Source organism: Mus musculus, chromosome 6 (assembly GCF_000001635.26).
Source record: "Mus musculus strain C57BL/6J chromosome 6, GRCm38.p6 C57BL/6J".
NCBI classification, from domain to species: Eukaryota; Metazoa; Chordata; class Mammalia; order Rodentia; family Muridae; genus Mus; species Mus musculus.
The window spans coordinates 83,720,665-83,739,634 of NC_000072.6; the positions used below are offsets into that span (position 1 = coordinate 83,720,665).

General features: G+C 46.5%; 1 protein-coding gene and 1 pseudogene across 1 annotated transcript in view; both read left to right on the plus strand.

Annotated features, from left to right (window-relative positions):
• Positions 1-17,649, plus strand: part of Vax2 (ventral anterior homeobox 2) — a 27,075-nt gene extending 9,426 nt beyond the window's left edge. Inside the window, exons 2-3 of the mRNA NM_011912.4 lie at positions 12,435-12,622; positions 16,876-17,649. Coding sequence (NP_036042.1) covers positions 12,435-12,622; positions 16,876-17,319 — 632 coding nt within the window. The 3' untranslated portion in view covers positions 17,320-17,649. The remainder of the gene's footprint in view (positions 1-12,434; positions 12,623-16,875) is intronic.
• Gm25054 lies at positions 632-728 on the plus strand (annotated as a pseudogene).
• Positions 17,650-18,970: the final 1,321 nt, after the last annotated feature.

An 18,970-nucleotide genomic window follows, 5' to 3' on the forward strand; every position in this document is an offset into this window, starting at 1 on the left:
TTTCAGGTGAACAAACAAACAAACAAAACCTCACTGCTAGTGAGGTTAGTCAGTCTTACTCAGTATTCTGCATTTTCATTTTCTCCACTGTGCATTAATTATTTACGTGTTGAATTGGCTTCTGTTATTTCAAGTTTGGAAGAGCATTTTTTTTTAATTTAAGATTACTTATTTTGTGTGTATGAACGTTTAGCCTGCCTGTATGTATGTGTGCCTATGAATGCTTTCAAGGCACCATGTGGTGCTGGTGGTGGGACCTGGGGTCCTTGCTAGAACAGGCATGCTATCAGTGGCTGAGCCTCTCTCTCCAGCCTTGAAAGGCTATTTATACACTAAGGAAACAAGCCCTCTTTCTGTGGCTTGTGTTGCAGACATCCCTTGGGTCCTTTTCTTTTTTAAAATCTTTCTGAGATTTATTTTGTGTGTGAATTGGAGTTGAAACTGTCATCACATCTAATGACTGTCTCCATTGGGGACTCTAGATTTTAGTCCCTGATTAGACCTGGAAGGAAGGAGTGAAGGAGGGAGAGACGGAGGGAGGGACAGAGAGAGGAGGGAGGAAATGCCGGAATTGTCACACACCACAGGAAGATACTTCTCACTTATGAAAAGGATGTTGGGTGTGGCATCAGCACATGCATATGCATATTAAACTTGGAAAGACACAGGGATTAGCATGACCCCTGTGCAAGGGTGACATGAACATTTGTAAAGCATTTCACATTAAAAAAGGGAAGGAGGAAAAAAAGGGAAGGAGGAAAGGAGGGAGGGAAGGAAGGAAGGAGAGAGGGAGGAGAGGAGGAAGAAGGAGGGAGGGAGGGAAGGAGGGAAGGTGCAGGGTTTGCTCATGAGCCACCCACACCTCTTGTCTTTTGTCCTTACCCAGGGTACCCAATGCCTTGCAAATGCTGTTAATAGTTATGGAATTGCATTGTTTAGGAAATTGTTAACTAAACAACTTGATCTGCATTCGCTTGAATCCTTGAATATGCACACAAACACACAGCTAAAGAGTCTGAGAGTTTGGGGTGAAGGTTGGGAGAACAGCAGGAGAGCACTTCTCCTGTGTGCTCAAGGAACTAGGGTCTTCCTCAGCACAGGATTGGGGGTTAAAAAATTATACATAGGATGGTGAGAGAAATTTTCCTACTCTGATCAACTTCTAGTCTTCAGAGGGAACAGACAGGGAGATGTTTATCCTGTCAGAGTGCTCCCGTGTGGGAACGCACGAACACACAGGGAGTTTACTGTACAAACAAAAAAAAAGTGCACACAAACACGCACATGCATACACACCCACACAACCTCACACATCCCTGATGCTGCCCTTGGCCATGTCTGGTGAATGTCCATCCAGGTTAGTCGATGAGGACAGTCCTCATCCTTACTAACTGCTCCAGAGAAGCCAAGGGCTCTCTGGGCTCATCAGTCTCTCTCCTCTTACCAAGCTTTGACACATTTTTGTTTATTTGCTTGTTTTAATGGAACCCCATTAGGATGAATTTGACTTCGTCAAATTTCCAGTGTTGCTGTAGGATGGAAAGCTCTTCAAGGGTTCTAAGAAGGGCTGTGTATTTATTGCTGTTTGTTTGCTTGTTTATTGGTTTATTGATTTTATGTGGTACTGGTTTTCACACAGAAAATGGCTCTCCAATGCACACTCTGATCCTAGCAGGAGCCTCAATCCCTCCCTTTAGTTCCTTCTCTTCTCTCCCCTTTTACCCCACTTCCTGTTTCTCTTCTTCATGGTTTTCAGTGTATAGGAACAATTCTAGGACCTAAAATCGAGAGAGAGAACACGTGTCCTTTGTCTTTCTGATTCTGTTTAATGTCATTTAACTTCCATTAATACAACAACTTCTAGCCACATTTATTTTCTGGTAACTGACTAATTTAAAGCATGCTTCTTTAATTGAAAATTCCATTTATTTATCTCTGTGTGCATGCATGGCATGTCACAGCCCTTGTGTGGAGGTCAAAGGACAACTTCCTGTGAGTCTGCTCTCTCCTTCCACCGAGTGGATCCGGGAGATGGAAACCAGGTCACCAGACTCCGTGGCAAACGCCTTACCCACTGAGCTCTCACTGGCGCCCAGTTTAATTCTTCTTTATGGCTGAATAAAACTCCATTGTGTTACCACACTCTGTTTATCTGCTCGTCTGTTGATGGGCACCTAGGCAGAACCCATATCTTGGCTATTATGAATAGAGCTGCAGTTGCACCCCCAAACCCCAGTACTTCTCATATTGTATGGATTTGTGTTTCTATTAACAGCCTCAGAGAACCTAATTGCCCTGACTCTAGCCAGCAATTTCCTAGTCTGAGGAATAAAATAATGATGTCTCAGCAACCCGAAAGCAATCTCCCGAGCTGTTCTCCCGGCCCCTTCCTGACTCTCCCTGAGCCTGAGCACTTTCCCATTTTATCTTTTTTCTAAAGCTTTGTTTATTTCTATGTATACACATTTATTATTATATAATATATATTATATTAAAATACAATATATTATAATCTTATATTTTACAGTATATATAACAAATATATAATCAATATATCAAAATATATTTACAATAAATGCAATAATAAAATACCCAATAAAACATAATAATTCTATAGTATAAAGTATAAATAATTTACTAGGTATTATTATTATTTTATGTGTAGGAGTTTTTCCTGAGTGAATGTCTGTGCACCACATGTGTGTCTGGTGGCCGTGAAAATCTGGAGAGGGTATCAGATAATCTGAAACTAGAATTCTGGGCAACCGTGAGCTGCCATGTGGGCGTTGGCAATCAAAGCCAGGCCATCTAAAGGAGCAGGCAGCACTCGTAGCCACCGAGCCATCTCCTCACCCACACTTTTTCTTTTAATTTGCCGAGTGTGCTGCGTCTCCTCTGGATAACTTGTTCAGTTTTCCACCGGACTGCCCAGTTTTGGCCCTGGTTTTGAGCATCTGGGTATGTTCTGACTATTCCGCAAGTTATGAGTCTCTGCGCTTAACTCTCTCACTTCCTGCAGAAGAATTTGCTCATAATTAGTCTCCTTGGTCCTTGTTTTCCTTTTTGTGTTTTATGCCTGTGTATGCACGCGCGTGTGTTTCTTTGATTTTTGAAGCTCTATTTTTCACATTTAAGTGTTAATTTGGTATGCATGCAAAAGATCCCTGAGGGCCTGTGGCTCTGCTTGGAGACTCTCTTCCCAGAGTCACACCACTCTAGTGACTCTTGATTTGTGATAGATGTTGCTGTGTGGTGACGTAAGAATTGTCTCCTTTGTGTGTGGTGTGTGTGTGTGTGAGAAAGAGAGACAGAGAGAGAGAAAGAGAGAGAGAGAGAGACAGAGAGAGACAGAGAGAGAGAGAGACAGAGAGAGAGAGAGACAGAGAGAGAGAGGGAGGGAAATGGAGATGGAGTCTCTCTATGTTCCGGCTGTCCTGGAATTCCTTATATAGACCAGGCTGGCCTTGTTTTTACAGACATCTTCCTGAGTCTGCCTCTCAAGTGCACCACCACGCCCAGCTCTAGTGTGATGATTTGTATAGTCATGTAATCATTGACCACGGTGATGGGTTCACAGAGCCATTTTTTAGAGACTGGGATGATGATTCTCAGTAAAGCATCCACGCTGTGTGTGTGGGGGGGGGGGAGCAGAAACCTTGTGGGTCTGTTATCCATGTGCCTCCCTTCCATTTCTCCCCCATTCATTATTCCTATTTGTTCCCCTAGTCTTGCTTGTACTTTTATATCATACACACACACACACACACACACACACACACACACACACACATATATATATTGTATTCTGAATTTGTATTCTGTATTTGAATTTGTTTTCCGAATTTGTCTTATTTCAATTAATATAATGATTTCTGTTTACATCCATTTTATTGCAAACTTTATATGTTGATTCTCCTTATGGCTGCACAAACTCCATTGTGTAATATGCAGTACATTTTCTCTGTCCATTCAGCTGTTGATGGACAGCTAGGCTAATTAGTCCTGCAATAGAACTGGCTGGACAGGTGTCTCTAACATATTGAATCTTGCCTATTCCTTTTGAAAGACTTCATCTTAACTATTTAAAAACCCCCAGTAAACTTGAGAGTGAATTCTCCACAAGGAATTTTTATAGTGGCAACATAATATTTCTGGATCAAGGCAGAAAGAACTTTATCTTCCTAGAAGTCAACACATTAAAGCCAAGTCTGGCGGTATACACCTGTAATCCCAGAGGCCGAAGCAGGGAGACTGCTGAGCTCAAGGACAGCCTGGGCTACACAGCATGACCTTGTCTCATAAAAACAAAGGGAGGATGAACAATAACAGAACCACTCACACACAGCTTCAAGCAGAAAGGGGCGAGTTCACTACCTGGACGAGGTAGGAAGTGACATCAGGGAGCCCTTCAGGGACCTATGTGAGACAGGCCAGAGGAACCCTGTTTGGCCTGGAGATTGGGTTTGAAGCTTCCTGGTTTGTTTAATTATCTTCTCTGCTCCCATTGTTACTTTGACCATTTTAAGACTAATTTTTTATTGAAAAATAATTAGATATATTTTAAAATAAATGCTTTATTTATTTATTTATTTATTTATTTGGTTTTTCAAGACAGGGTTTCTCTGTGTAGCCCTGGCTGTCCTGGAACTCACTCTGTAGACCAGGCTGGCTACGAACTCAGAAATCCACTTGCCTCTGCCTCCCAAGTGGTGGTATTAAAGGCATGCACCACCACCGCCTGGCTGCTTTTATTTTTAAATTTAGACATTTAAAATTAAAAACATTTAAAAATAATTTAAATGTATTATTTCTCCCCCATCCTGACACAGGACCTCTGGAAACAGAACCTTGTCTACTTTGTTGGTCCCTGTGTCCTCAGACTCTACAACTGATACAATGATAAATATGAATTGAATGGTTGAATATGTTAAGATTATCCTTATTGACATAAATGTGATAGAATTGTACTATTTTTCAACAGTAGTGTTTTTTCAATATATTTCAATGTATTTCAAAAGTATAGTATTTCTCTAGATTTATTTATTTTATGTAATGAGTACACTGTCACTATCTTTAGACACAGTAGAAGAGGGCATCAGGTCCCATTACAGATGGTTGCTGAGTCACCGTGTGGGTGCTGCGAACTGAACTCAGGACCTCTGTAAGAGCAGCAAGTGCTCTTAACTGCTGAGCCATCTCTCCAGCCCATCCTAAATGTGTTATCTTATACATTACTTTCTTACACTCAGTGTCAGCTCACATGCTCATCACCTCATCCCTTTTCACTGCTGTTAGATATTTTATAGTATGGCTCACAGTGTGTTAGATATTTTATAGTATGGCTCACAGTGTGTTCAGCCGTTTTCCTGAGGGTAATGTTGAGTATGCCTTGAAAAGATTTTTTATTATCATCCTTGCAGGGTCTCTTGTGTAACCTCTGCCTCCCAAGTGCTGGTATGAAAGGCGTGTGCCACCACTGTCAAGACACCCTTTTAATTTTTACCATTTTTAATTCACCAATTTTTTTAAAAAGATTTATTTATTTTATGCATGTAAATTCACTGTGGCTGTCTTCAGACACACCGGAAGAGGGCATCAGATCTCATTACTGAGCCATCGAGTGTTTGCTGGGACTTGAACTCAGGACCTCTGGAAGAGCAGTCAGTGCTCTGACCGCTGAGCCATCTCTCCAGCCCTTTGCAATTGATGAGTTGCTCACTTGAAGCATAATGGCATGAGGAAATTGTCACTTAATCTTATTCTAAATAAATAATTTGTAGTCACCAGTATATTTAAGTTTGCTTATCACCGTAACAGGTCCTCATTTGGAATGTCCCTTACAGGCTGGAGGAATGGCTCCGTAGTTAAGAACACTTGCCGCTCTTGTAGAGGACCTGAATCATAGCACCCATTTTGCATGGCTCACAACCTACTTCTTCTAACTCCGGCTCCAGGGGCTCGGACAGCCTCTTCTGGGCCCAGTGGAATACACATTTGGGGCAGAGTGGTGGTGGTGGATAGCTCTAGAATGTCTCTAACCATAGCCCACTACTGTACACACATGTCTGGCAGTGAGTGTGCCCTCCATCCTATTGCCTGAGTGTGCCCTTCATCCTACTGCCCTCTGGCACAGCCATGTGAGCACATTCCGTTTCTGACATAACCATAGTCCGCTTATTTACTTAGTGTTTTAGTATAGTGCACTTTTGCACATTTCTTTATTAACTGGGAGAGGTATGTGTGAAGGTCAGAGGACGGTTTTCAGGAATTGGGTCTCTTCCACCGTGTGTGTCTGTTCCAGGAATTGAACTCAGGTCATCAGGCTTGGCAGCAAGCCCCTTTACATGCTGAGCCATCTCTATGGCTCTAAAACTGAATATTCGCTTTAGCCTCGTCTGAGCCAGGTAAAATCGTTGTGTATCAGTTACTTTTCTGTTGCTGTGATGAAACACCAGGACCGAGGCAACTTGTAATAGAAAGGGTTTGTTTGGGCTTATGGTTGCTGAGGAAGCAGAGTTCATTACCATCCTGGCAGGGAAGCATAGCAACAGGCAGACAGGACAGCTCGACTTGCAAACTGAGACCTCACATCTTGAACTGCAATCACTAGGCAGAAAGTGTGTACTGGGAACTCTCTGTGGCTTTTGAGACCTCAAAGCCTGCTCCCAGTGACATACTTGCTCCAGCAAGACCACACTTCCTAGAACCAAACATCGCCACCTACTGGGGACTAAGTGTTCAACCCAACCATCTGAACCCATAGGGCACATTTTCATTCAAATTTAACCTACACTTGGGTTAAATTGTTCCTAGTAAACGTTAAAATAAGTTTTGAAATGGCAGGCATTTCTCATGTGCTGTTTTAAACCATCTTACAGCCTCGGGGTACACAGAGACACAGGGGACCATTACTGCCCTCTCTCTCCATGGATAAATCTATGTATCTGGTGACAACACAGTCCCCTGGCTTTGTTGTTTGATTCTGCTGTTGTTAACTTCATATTTTGAAATCCTTAGAGCCACAAGAAGATGTACAACCGGTGCAGAACGATCTCGAGTTTCTACCACCCAGCCTGGCTTCCCTCATTAAGAATATTCACAGCACATTATCAAGGACAGAGGACAGAGTCAGGCCTGGTGCTGCACACATATAATCCTAGCACTCAGGAGCCAGGAGCAATGAGGGTCAGGAGTTCAAGACCAGCTCGGGTACATAGAGAGTTCCAGGATAACCTGGATTTCGGGAGTTTTTGCCTCAAAACCACAAAGCAAAACAAAAAGCAAACAAGAAAAAATCACAAAGAAACTTGTGAGGGGGACAATCTGAGAAACAGCCATAGGCCTTCCAAGCTCCATCTATTTGCACTGTCCCTCATGTCTATGTCTAGCAGTCCTGTGATCCCTTGTCACGCTCGTACGTTCATAAAGCAGCTGAAATACAGATGTGTTGTCTTACCACAAAGGGCTTTTTTTCTTTCTTTCTTAAAAAAATGTAAAGACTTATTTTTAATTCTGTATATGTCTCTGTGTGGTATGGGCACAAAAGTATAGGTGCCCTCAGAGGCCAGAGGCAGGTCCCTTGCAGGTAGAGTTACAGGCAAGTTCTGACCTGGCTCCTGGGAACCAAACACGAGTCCTTTCCAAGAGCAGCAAGTGTTCTTAACTGCTGAGCCCATCTCTGTCCTGGAATTGTACCTATGTAATCCAGGCTGTCCTTGAACTCACAGAGATCCACGCACTTCTCCTGGAATTAAAATCACACGCACACACAAACCAGCACTTCTGGCTTGCAAAGAGCTTTGCAATGCTCTCTTTGTCAAATCTCTGTCAGTCACTGCTCTGCTCTCTGTTTTCCTAATAACATTTTGATGTTATATAATCAGAAGTATGTGCACATAACATCTGGAGACTGACTTCTATTTGTTTTATTTTCCACATATAGAAGTGTTTTGCCTGCAGGTACAGCTGTGCACCACATGCATGTAGTACCCAGGAAGGCCAGAAGAGGGCATCAGATCCCCTGGAGCTAGAGTCACAAATGAGTGTGCTGAGATTAGAACCCAGGTCTTCTGGAAGAGCTTACCAGTGCTCTTAACCACTGAGCCATGGCTTTCTCCAGGCCCAGCTTCCTCACTGTGCACACCAAGCTTATCAACCGTGACCCTTCTTCACTGCCGAGCGAGTAGCTCATTTATGGCTTTAGCATAGTTTCTCCAACCAGCCACATGCTGAAAAACATCTTATTTCCTTTTGGAGGCCAATAAAAGAAAATTTGGGGGCTGGAGGTGTAGCTCAGTTGCTAGAGCATTTGTCTGTAATGCATGAAGCCCTGGGCTTAATTCAGAGCACCAAACAAACCAGGCATGGTGGCATAGGATGTGCCTGGAATCCCAGCAGGAAGATCAGGAGTTCAGGGTCATCTCTAGCTACACAGAGCTGTGGACAGCCTAGAATCATGAGACCCAATCTAGAAAACGAAACAGGGTCTGGAAAGATAGCCCATCTGTTAAGGCCACTGACTGCTCTTCCAGAGGACCTGGGTTCGATTCCCAGCACCCACGTGGCAGTTCACAACAGCCTGCAGCTCCAGTTCCAGGAGATCAAATACCTTCTTCTGGCCTCGATGCAACACATATTGTATGTGCATGAATACAAGCAAAGCACACACACACACACACACACACACACACACACACAAATATATATAATAAAACTATTTGTTGGTTGTTTCTTTAACTCAGTAACCACAGGCTTCCAGGGGGGCTGAACCATTTTACCGGAAGCCCAGAGTCTGCGTCCTCAGGCGCCTGTGCGGCCTCCAGTGTTCCTCCTCTTCTCCTCCCTTCCTCCTTTCCTCTGTGGCATGTGCTTTTCTCCCCTCCCTCCCACCACCGCATTTGTAAATCCTTCTGTTCTAACAGCTGCACCGCCCTGTGGCTCTAACTTGCTTCCTCGAACACTACTGATGCAGAACATCTTTCTCTGTGCTCCTATGTGTGGCTTGATGCCCGGTGGTGAAGCAGGGGTTGCCTTTCTTGTGTAGCAGCCCTGAGTGAGAGAGCTGACCTTAGTCACCCACAGAGGTGGCGGTGGGCGTACCCAGATATGGCTTGACCTCATGGTGTTCAGGCTCAGAAATCTCAGGGTAGCTCAGGGGCCCGCCCGGGAAACGTTTGAAGCCTACATTACCAAGCATAAGCAACCTTCCTCCTGCCTGTTCCAGCAGACACACTGATCAGACCTGCACCTTTGCTGACAGGCTCTCTGAGAGTTGGAAGGAAGCCTTTGGTCTCATCTCACCGCTGGCAATGGTGGAAGCTTGCCAACCCCTTCCCAAGGTTGTCATAAATGCTGTTATTCTGGAATATGGAAAGTACTGGACCTGAGGTGCTAGGTGGTCCTGAGAGACCCATGCTTCCTGCAGCACCCCAATAGGAAGACCCGTATCCATCAGACATACTGGGCTCAGAGCCTGGGTGGGACCTGGGCTGGCAGGAGGGCTCAGGGAGTCTCATCTCAGTAGTGATGTCCTTCTTCCCACCCCCACATCACCCCACCCCCCACTCACCTGCTTCCAGGGCTGACTGAACATGAAGGTGAGATGGATCTGAGCCAGAGCTCACCCTGAGGGCTGAACATCCACTGGGGCAAATGGAAGCCGTAAGGTCAGGGCACGGCATGGGAGTCAGAAGGAGCGGCTAAGGCTACCTATCTGGAGTCGAGATTCTAAAAGTAGGACCACCGTCCTCTGGGGCTGCACAGCAGGCAGCATCCCCAACAGATGTCCTGTCATGTGTTCTCCAAAGGAACAATGGGAATCTACTCTAGAAGATTCCTTCTTGACTCATTGCTAAAGTGAGATTGTTGGCCACTATATTAAAGCTGACCCACAGTGTGTTCGTGAAGTCAAGCAAGGGTGGGCGGCAGCTGTGTTTGCACGTTGGGGACTGAACCTTGTGCCCACTAGGCAAGCTGCTCCACTGACCTACATCTCCAGACCCTGCTTGGTGCTGTTACCGTTTGTGAAGAAAGGCTCACTATGGAGCCTAGGCTAGCCTTGAACTTGAGTCTTCCCACTAATATCACCCTAGTGGGAGGATTTCAGGAGTATCTTTCTACTCTGGGCATAATCAGGGTGTTTCTAGGGTTTATTGAATACTGACAGTGGCATCTCCTCATCTGTAAAGTGGGAAATGACAGTTCCATCTCCATGGAGACACTGGGAAGGTTCAAACTTAAGCCCAGGGCAGTGGCTTGTCTATGTTATGACCAGAGTCACTACCCTGTTAGCCCCACCCTCACACCTCTGGACTTTTTCACAAGTCTCTTGCTTTTAAATCTTTAAAAAATATTGTAATTATGTGAAAGTGTCTGTGGGGACATATGTGCACATATGTATGTTGGCATATGTGCACATGTGTATGTTTAACCATGAGACCAAAAGAGAGTGTAGGACCCGCCCCCCGCCCCCAAAGTCGGAGTTATAGGCGTTGTGAGCCTCCCAACATGTGCTGGGAACAGAACCCAGGTTCTCTGCAGAAGCAGCAATCGCCTTTTACTGCTGAGCAGTATCTACAGCCCCATCTCACTCAGCCTTCTTGGGACTTAGCACATAGACCAATTTAGGAGCAGCTTCCCAGCACACAGCAAACACCACCTCTGCGCCCCCTGGTGGAAGTGGGGGTCCTTGTTGCAGCAGGAGGTGGCATTTGCAGGGGCTTCCTGAACAAGAGCTAACTAGTTGCTAAATTGTTGTTTGTTTGTTTGTTTGTTTGTTTGTTTGTTTTAAGACAGGGTATCTTGAATGCCAGGCTGGCCTATAACTCCTGGCCCTCCTGCTTCCATTTTCTAAGAGCTGGGATTGCAGGGGTGCAGCACCCTATCGTCCTGAGGTGGTGGTAAAGTTTCCAGGCCCCTGTTCCTCCCATGGAACTAACTGCTGCTAGTTCCCTTTTGTGATCAATGTATCCCACAGGTACAGGGCTGCCTGATTCACTGTCTGGTTATTGCCTATGCTAAAAGATCTCACATCAGTCGTGGGGAGCTTAGGTTAAAACATTTTTCCCTTTCTGGGTGCTTTGTGATGCTCTATGCTGATGGTGTTCATGGGCTGCAGGACTTTGGCACTTTTTTCTTTCTTTCTTTCTTTCTTTCTTTCTTTCTTTCTTTCTTTCTTTCTTTCTTTCTTTCTTTCTTTCTTTCTTTCTTCCTTCCTTCCTTCCTTTCTTTCTTTCTTTCTTTCTTTCTTTCTTTCTTTCTTTCTTCTTTTTTCCTTCTTCTTCTTCTTCTTCTTCTTCTTCTTCTTCTTCTTCTTCTTCTTCTTCTTCTTCTTCTTCTTCTTCTTCCTCTTCTTCTTCTTTTTTTTTTTTTTTGAGACAGGGTTTCTCTGTGTAGCCCTGGCTGTCCTGGGAATCACTCTGTAGAGCAGGCTGGCCTCGAACTCAGAAATCCACCTGCCTCTGCCTCCTAAGTGCTGGGATTAAAGGCATGTGCAATCACTGCCCAGCTTCTTTGGCTCTTCTTAAATGGACTCCAAAGCACCAGAGAGGCTATGAAAGAAACACTAAAGCCCCTGGCTGGAAGATAACCCAGCAGCTTAACAAGGTGGTACCAGTTTTCAGTTGAGGGCCTCCTGGGGTTTTCAGTTCCAAATCTGCCCTCCTGTTCTCATCAGCTAACTTCCTATGAACCCCAGGAGGGAGCAGGGCTCCGGGTCTCCAGAAAGCCTTCTACGACTGAACACATTCCATTCTAATCCTTCTTCTCTGGACTTGAGAGTTTGTTTCTTCTTTGTTCCAGTTATTCCTTACTCTGCAGAGAGAACAGAATCCTGGATGAGCCATAGTGAGTCCTTTCTGCCCAGGCCATGATAGCCAACCTTTATGTTGAGGCTTACTCATTCCTCTCTCTCCCTCCCTCCCTCCCTCTCCCCACCTCCTTCTTCTCCTCTTCCCTCTTTCTCCTTCCCTCCCTCTTCTCACCTCATCTTTTCTGTCTCCCTCCCTCTCTCTTCCTCTTCCACCTTTCTCTCATTCCTTCCCTATCTATTATCTATCTATCTATCCTCTGTCTACTATCTATCATCTGTCCATCCACATATCTATCGTCCATCTATTTATCTATCTATTATCTATCCATCATCTACTTATCATCTATCTATCCATTCATACATATATCTCCATATCCATTACATAGTCCTTGCATGGGGTTGCAGAGGAAGCTCAGCTCAGAGAGGCTCAGCAAGTTCTCTGACATTAAGTATTCAGGCAGGATCCTGAGGATTCCTAATAGAACCTTCTCAGGCCATGAGTTCAAGGTCAGGCTGAGCTACACAGTGAAACCCTGTGAAGAAGAGGAAGGAAGAAGAGGAGAAAAGACACAGATGATCTAACCCAGCTAGTGAATTAATCTGGCCCCCTTCATGATCCTTGCAGATGCTAAGGGGACCATTCGGGAAATTGTCTTGCCCAAGGGCCTGGACCTCGACCGACCCAAGCGGACCCGTACTTCCTTCACAGCAGAGCAGCTGTATCGTCTGGAGATGGAGTTCCAGCGCTGCCAGTATGTGGTGGGCCGAGAGCGCACTGAGTTGGCCCGACAGCTGAACCTCTCTGAGACTCAGGTGAGAACCAGGCCAAGTTTCCACCATCTGTCCTGGTGACCTCCTTGGTGTGTGGTGAACACCAGGCACCTGGGGAACTCCTTAGTGTATGAAACCAAGGGCTGATGTAGAGGGGCATGACTTGGAAGGAACATACACACATGAAGGAAAAAGTCAGAACTACAGGTAAGACAGAGCCAACAGTGCCAACAGGAGGGCTGGGCTAAGAGTGGCGGCACACACCTGTAATCCTTGCACTCTGGAGTGCAGGGAGAAGCATGCAGACCTGAAAGCCAGCCTGGACTACATAGTGAGACCCTATGTCAAAGCAAACAACATTTAAAAGATAAAGAAGAAGGGAAGAAAAGAAAGAAGGAAGGAAGAAGAGAAACAGAAGAAGATTCCATGGGTAAAAGTATTTGTTGGATAAACATAAAGATCTGAGTTCAAATCCTAGAACACACATTAAAGGTTGGTTGTGAGCACTGTAATCCCAATGCCCCGTGTGGAAGTGGGAGATAGAGTTAGACTCCCCCCGCCCCCACTCCCATCTTGCCACAGTCATTTGCAGTCTAGTGAAAAAGCAAGGAAATCCTGTCTCAAACATGGTGGAAGACAAGGACCAATACCCTAGGCTGGCCTCGGACCTCCCCATGACGGCCATTGCTCACACATGTCCATATTCATAGACATGGATATTCACAATCCACATATACAGATGAAAGGAGAGGAGAGAAGGGATGGGAGAAACAGTCAAGTTTCAATAGAAGGGATCATTCATGTGTAAGGAAAACGGAAAGGCCATAGAACATTCAAGGTGCAGGGAGTGAATGGCTTAGGACTTCAGGCACAGTTCTAATGCTGTGGAGAGACACCATGACCAAGACAACTCTTATGAAAGAAAGCATTTAATTGGGGCTGGCTTACAGTTTCAGAGGCTTAGTCCATTTTCACCATTGAAGGGGAACGTGGCAGGATACACAACACAGGAGCAGTAGCTGATAGCTACATCCTGGTCCACATGCTGAGAAAAAGACTACCCCTGTCTTTAGCTTTTGAAACTTCAAAGCCTACTCCTAGAGATACACTTCCTCCCACCAGGCCACACTTACTCCAACAACTCCACCTAATCCTTCTAATCCTTTCAAATAGTGCCACTTCCTGGTGGCTAAGCACTCAAATATATTATTAGCCTTTGGGGGTTGTTCTTTTCAAGCCATCACAAGACATATTGTCAGGTAAGAGGTGCCTCTGATCTCAGCACTCGGGAGGCAGAGGCAGGCAGATCTCTGAGTTCGAGGCCTGGGCTACAGAGTGAGTTCCAGGACAGCCATGGCTATACAGAGAAACCCTGTCTTGAAAAACAAAAAAACAAAAACAAACAAAAGAAAAAGGTGCCTCTGGATGGTGATCACTTGGCTTCCAAGAAGCAAAGATTCCAGGGAGTACCAAGCACAATGGCAGGAGCCTGCAGTCCCAGGTTCTTAGGAAGCTGAGGTAGGAGGATCATGACCCAAGAGTTTAAGACTAGCCTAGGCAACCCAGGATGATCTCAGATAAAAATAACAAAGGATTCTGGGAAGAAATGAACCATGACAGACTGAGCTGGGGACTTCTCTCTTCCTCTCAGCCCTTTCTCACCCTTTGTCACCATCCCTTCATCTCGAGGGGACTGAATCCCTCTTGTGTAAAGAAAAGGCCAGACCCTCCTCCCCTTCCAAAGAAGGGCTGGTGTTTTAACAGTAGTATGCTGGCTGGGGATGTGACTCAGTTGGTAGTGTGCTTGCCTAGCATGCGTGGAGCTCTGGGCTGGATCCCCGGCACTGTAAGGTGGTGGGATACACCTGTAATCCCAGAATTCTTGAGGTGGAAGTGGAAGGGTCAAAAGTTCAAAGTCATCCTTGGCTACACAGTGAGTTGGAGGCCAGTCTGGACTTACACGAAAGTTTGCCTCATACCACCTAAATAAACATGCCCAGAGGAAGAAATGAGAAAAGATGAGGTTTGAGTGAAGGAAAGGTGAGAGGCTGAGTCAGTGGTCCTCCTCCTGCCTGGCCAATGGGTGGGCTGAGTGCAAGCTGCCAAGCCTGAGTGCTCACTGGGATACCAAGTCGCTTTAAAAAGTGTTCCACAGGGCTGGAGAGATGGCTCAGCAGTTAAGAGCACTGACTTCTTCCAGAGGTCCTGAATTCAATTCCCAGCAACCACATGGTGGTTCACAACCATCTGAAATGAGATCCGATGTCCTCTTCTGGTGTGTCTGAAGACAGCTATAGTGTACTCATATGTATAAATAAATGAATCTTTAAAAAAAAAAAGTGCCACTCTGGCTCTTCAGCAGTTGTCTTCAGTACCAGTGCATTGTCCCTGCCCTAGAAGTCCAGTGCAGCAGACTAGAGGGACCACTCTAGGATAGGAATGAAACAAAAGCCACCTTCCACACCCCAGAGTCAGTAAGAGCCCATGGCCTTTAAAAGATTAATGTCTAGTATCAACCCCACATTCAGGAGATTGAGGAGAAAGAAGAGTTCAAAACCATCCTGAGCATTACAGGGAGACCTTGTCTGATATCTAAATTGTTGTTTAATATCACTTTTATTTTCAAGTGAACAATCCTTAGAACTGAGCACTAACCTCAGGCCCAAAGAGATATTCTTCAGGGGTCAGGGGTGGGGTCTCCCAGTCCTGGAAACCACACCCTCTTCTGCTGTGGGCCTTAGTGGGCCTTGGTGGCCCAGCACAGTATCAGAACATGAAGTCACCGAGCATTCCTTGAGATCCAGCTGTCCAAGATGGCACCCCTCAGAGACCCTATGCAAGGCACTAAGGAGCCCAGTGGGGGCAGGTAATGCCCAGGAAACATCCCACAGGAGAGGGCTCTGGCCCTCCAGGAGTCAGCTAGCAATGGCTTCTTGGAAGAGAGACAGAGCAGAACCAGAAAGAGTCAGTACAAGAGGCAGAAGAAACCGAAGACTTCTTGGAGGAGAAGAGATGGTTCAGGGGACTCGGAGCCTCATGAGGCAGCCTCCATCCGGAAGCCCTGGGACTGATAGTGGAACACAGAGAGGCACAGGGTGTTGGGAGTGCTCTACCTACCAGCAGCACATTGAAGTTTTCTGGAAATTCTGATGCCTCCATCCTGACCCAACTCCGACAGAAAGTTGCAAACTGAGAACTGGGCACTAGGGTTTACAGTTTACAATGTACACAGGAAATTTGTGTGCAGCCAGGCTTAAGAATCCACACATGATGACAAATGAAAAGCTAGGTCCCGGTTCCAACCCCAGCCCAACCTATCCTCAGCCTTCTCTCACCTCTAGGGTACAACTGCTGGGAGTCAACCCATGCCTTCCTTTCCTTCTGCACATAGGCCAGGAAAGGGAGTAGTGGGCACACTGCTCCCAACTTTTGTCATCTGCATTGGCCACACCCCTTGTCATTGTCATATCCTCCTCTGCCCACAGTGGCTTTGTTGCTTTCCTAGCATAGCAGTCATGACTTTGGAGCCCTTCTCTCCAGTCTGGACCCCTGATGTCCTATGAAAGCCAGGGAGGATGAGAAAGGCTCCTGACCCTTCTCTTCAGGGCTCTGGGTCATTGTTCCTGCTCTTCCACTGCCAAGTGCTGTCCCTGGTCTGTCCCTGCTCATGTATGAGTAGTACATGTGACACAGGGTACAGAGCTCAGTTGACAGTCCAGCATGCACAGAGCCCTGGGTTATGTCCCTAGCAAGGTGTACAACCGCATGTGATGGCATAGGCTTATAAGGCAGCACTGTAACCCCAGCAGGGGGTTCCGAAGTTCAAGATCAGCCTCAACTGCATAGCAAAGTCGAGGCTAGTCTGGGATACCTGTCTAAATTAACATAAATAAGTAGCCATTAGTTGCTTGGCTTGGATCACAGTTTAGAGGTCCGGGCCAAGGGCAGTTGGTAAATACCTACACATAAGTGATGTCTAAGACCAGACGCCTGACTGAGAGCAAAGGACCTGTAAACTCTACCTGCTGTAAGCCAATCGGCTCCTGTGGGCCAGAGTCAGTCAGAGCAGCAGTGAAGGAAGGGTTGCTTATACCTCGAGACTTGACGCAGCTCCTCAGTACAGGCTGGTGTGAGAGGACACTAACAATCTGCTCTTCTCTCCTCCCCTGCTCTCCCTACTCTCATGCCCCTTTACCCTACCCCACCTCTGAACTTCCTCTCCTTTTCTCTTGGCTCCGCCTCTTGCCCCGCCCCTTTCCCCGTTCTGGCTCCCCCTGTGTGCCCTCTGCCCCAAGGTGAAGGTCTGGTTCCAGAACCGCCGAACCAAGCAGAAGAAGGACCAGAGCAGAGACCTGGAGAAGCGGGCATCCTCCTCTGCTTCCGAGGCCTTTGCCACCTCCAACGTCCTGCGGCTTCTGGAACAGGGCCGGCTGCTCTCCGTGCCCAGGGCCCCCAGCCTCCTAGCACTGACCCCTGGCCTGCCAGGCCTTCCCGCCAGCCACAGGGGCACCTCCTTGGTTGACCCCAGAAACTCCTCCCCACGCCTCAATCCAATGCCCTCGGCCTCGGCGTCGTCCCCTCTGCCACCCCCTCTGCCAGCCATCTGCTTTTCCTCAGCTCCACTCCTGGACTTGCCTGCTGGCTACAAACTGGGGTCCTCGGCTTTTGAGCCCTACAGCAGACTAGAACAACAGAAAGTAGGCAGCCCTGGCCAAAGTGACAAGAAAGCTGACATTTAAGAGTCCCATCCCTGTGTGACACTTGAGTCCCCAGCAGAGCACTACCCTAGCCTCCTGGCCCCCGTGGACTATACTGAGCAGGCCTGGAAGAGGAAGGGTGGGCACAGCATGCGCATGTGCCTCTCCACCTGCCCTCAGCTCAGAGACTGAACCAAATGACTTTGGTCCTAATGTACTTTCTGATGTGTGAGTGCTAGCTATGTGCACCTATGCGTGTGCGTGTGCGTGTGCGTGTGCGTGTGCGTGTGCGTGTGCGTGTGTGTGTGTGTGTCTGAGTATGTATGTGTCACTGAAATAAAAAAGGGAACTGGTCCCAGCATCACCAACTCACTCCCTTCTGTCCCTGTTCTCAATGTGCCGCAGAATGGGAACCTCAAAAGGGAGGGGGTAGGCACTGGGGCTGGGGTCCACAGTCATGGGTCCGCCATTAACGGCTTCGGTCAGGTGCCACAGCCCTGCATCACCCATGCTTTCCTGGTTAAGATGCTCCTATGTAAGCTTTCCTTTCAAACATCAGAATACTTGTTGGGGTGGGCAGTAAGTCCTTCAAGGGGTGAATGGTACAAGGTGAAAGATCTGATGGGGCATCAGAGGAAAGCCAGAGCAAGAGTGGCCTGGAGAGAGGGCCTGTGCAGCAGGAAGCACTTGGGAAAAGATCATTTTCCTCAGATCACTTTCATGTAATAATTACAGATTCTCAGGAAGTTGTCCGCCCATTGTACCACTGACTTCTCTAGTTACCGTGACCACGCACGTCCCAGAAGCAAGGGGAGGAAGGAAAGGTTTATTTTGGCTCGCTTATTTTATTGAAGGTGCAGTCCATCTTGGCAGGAAGGCCTAGCCACAGATGTGTGGCATCTGGCCAGGCTGCACCCTCAGTCAGGAAGCTGGGGTGAACTCTGGCGCTTAGATCTCTTTCTCATCTCTCTTCAGTCTGGGACCCCAGTCTGGGGATCACTGTCACCTACATTCAGGGTGGGTCCTCCCTCCTCAGTTGATACCCTGGAAATGCCCTGACAGAGATGCCCAGAGGTATGTACAGTGGGGTGATTCTAAATCCATCAAAGTGACAATCGATTACCCATCATCCCCCTCATTGCTAACTGGGCACATAAACATGTCACTCTTAAACAACAGTATTCCACCCTGGTCTCATAAGTCTTATGTAAGTGTAAAATGTGTTTAGTCAATCTTTAAGAGTTCCTAAAGTCGGGCTGATGAGATGGCTCAGTGGGTAAGAGCACCCGGTCCGGAGTTCAAATCCCAGCAACCACGTGGTGGCTCACAACCATCTGTAACAAGATCTGACGCCCTCTTCTGGAGTGTCTGAAGACAGTTGCAGTGTACTTACATATAATAAATAAATAAATCTTTAAAAAAAAGAAAATAATTAAAAAAAAAAAAGAGTTCCTAAAGTCTACACAATTCCACAGTTGCTCAAAGTGGGGAGATCCAGACAAACTGAAAGGCCCTATTTTTTAAAAATTGCATACTTTTTTTTTTTTTTTTTTTTTTTTGAGACTGGATTTCCCTGGCTGTCCTGGAACTCACTCTACAGACCAGGCTGGTCTCAAACTCAGAGATCCACCAGCCTCTGCCTCTAGAGTGCTGGGATTAAAGGTGTCAGCGGCCATTACACACTTTTAGTACA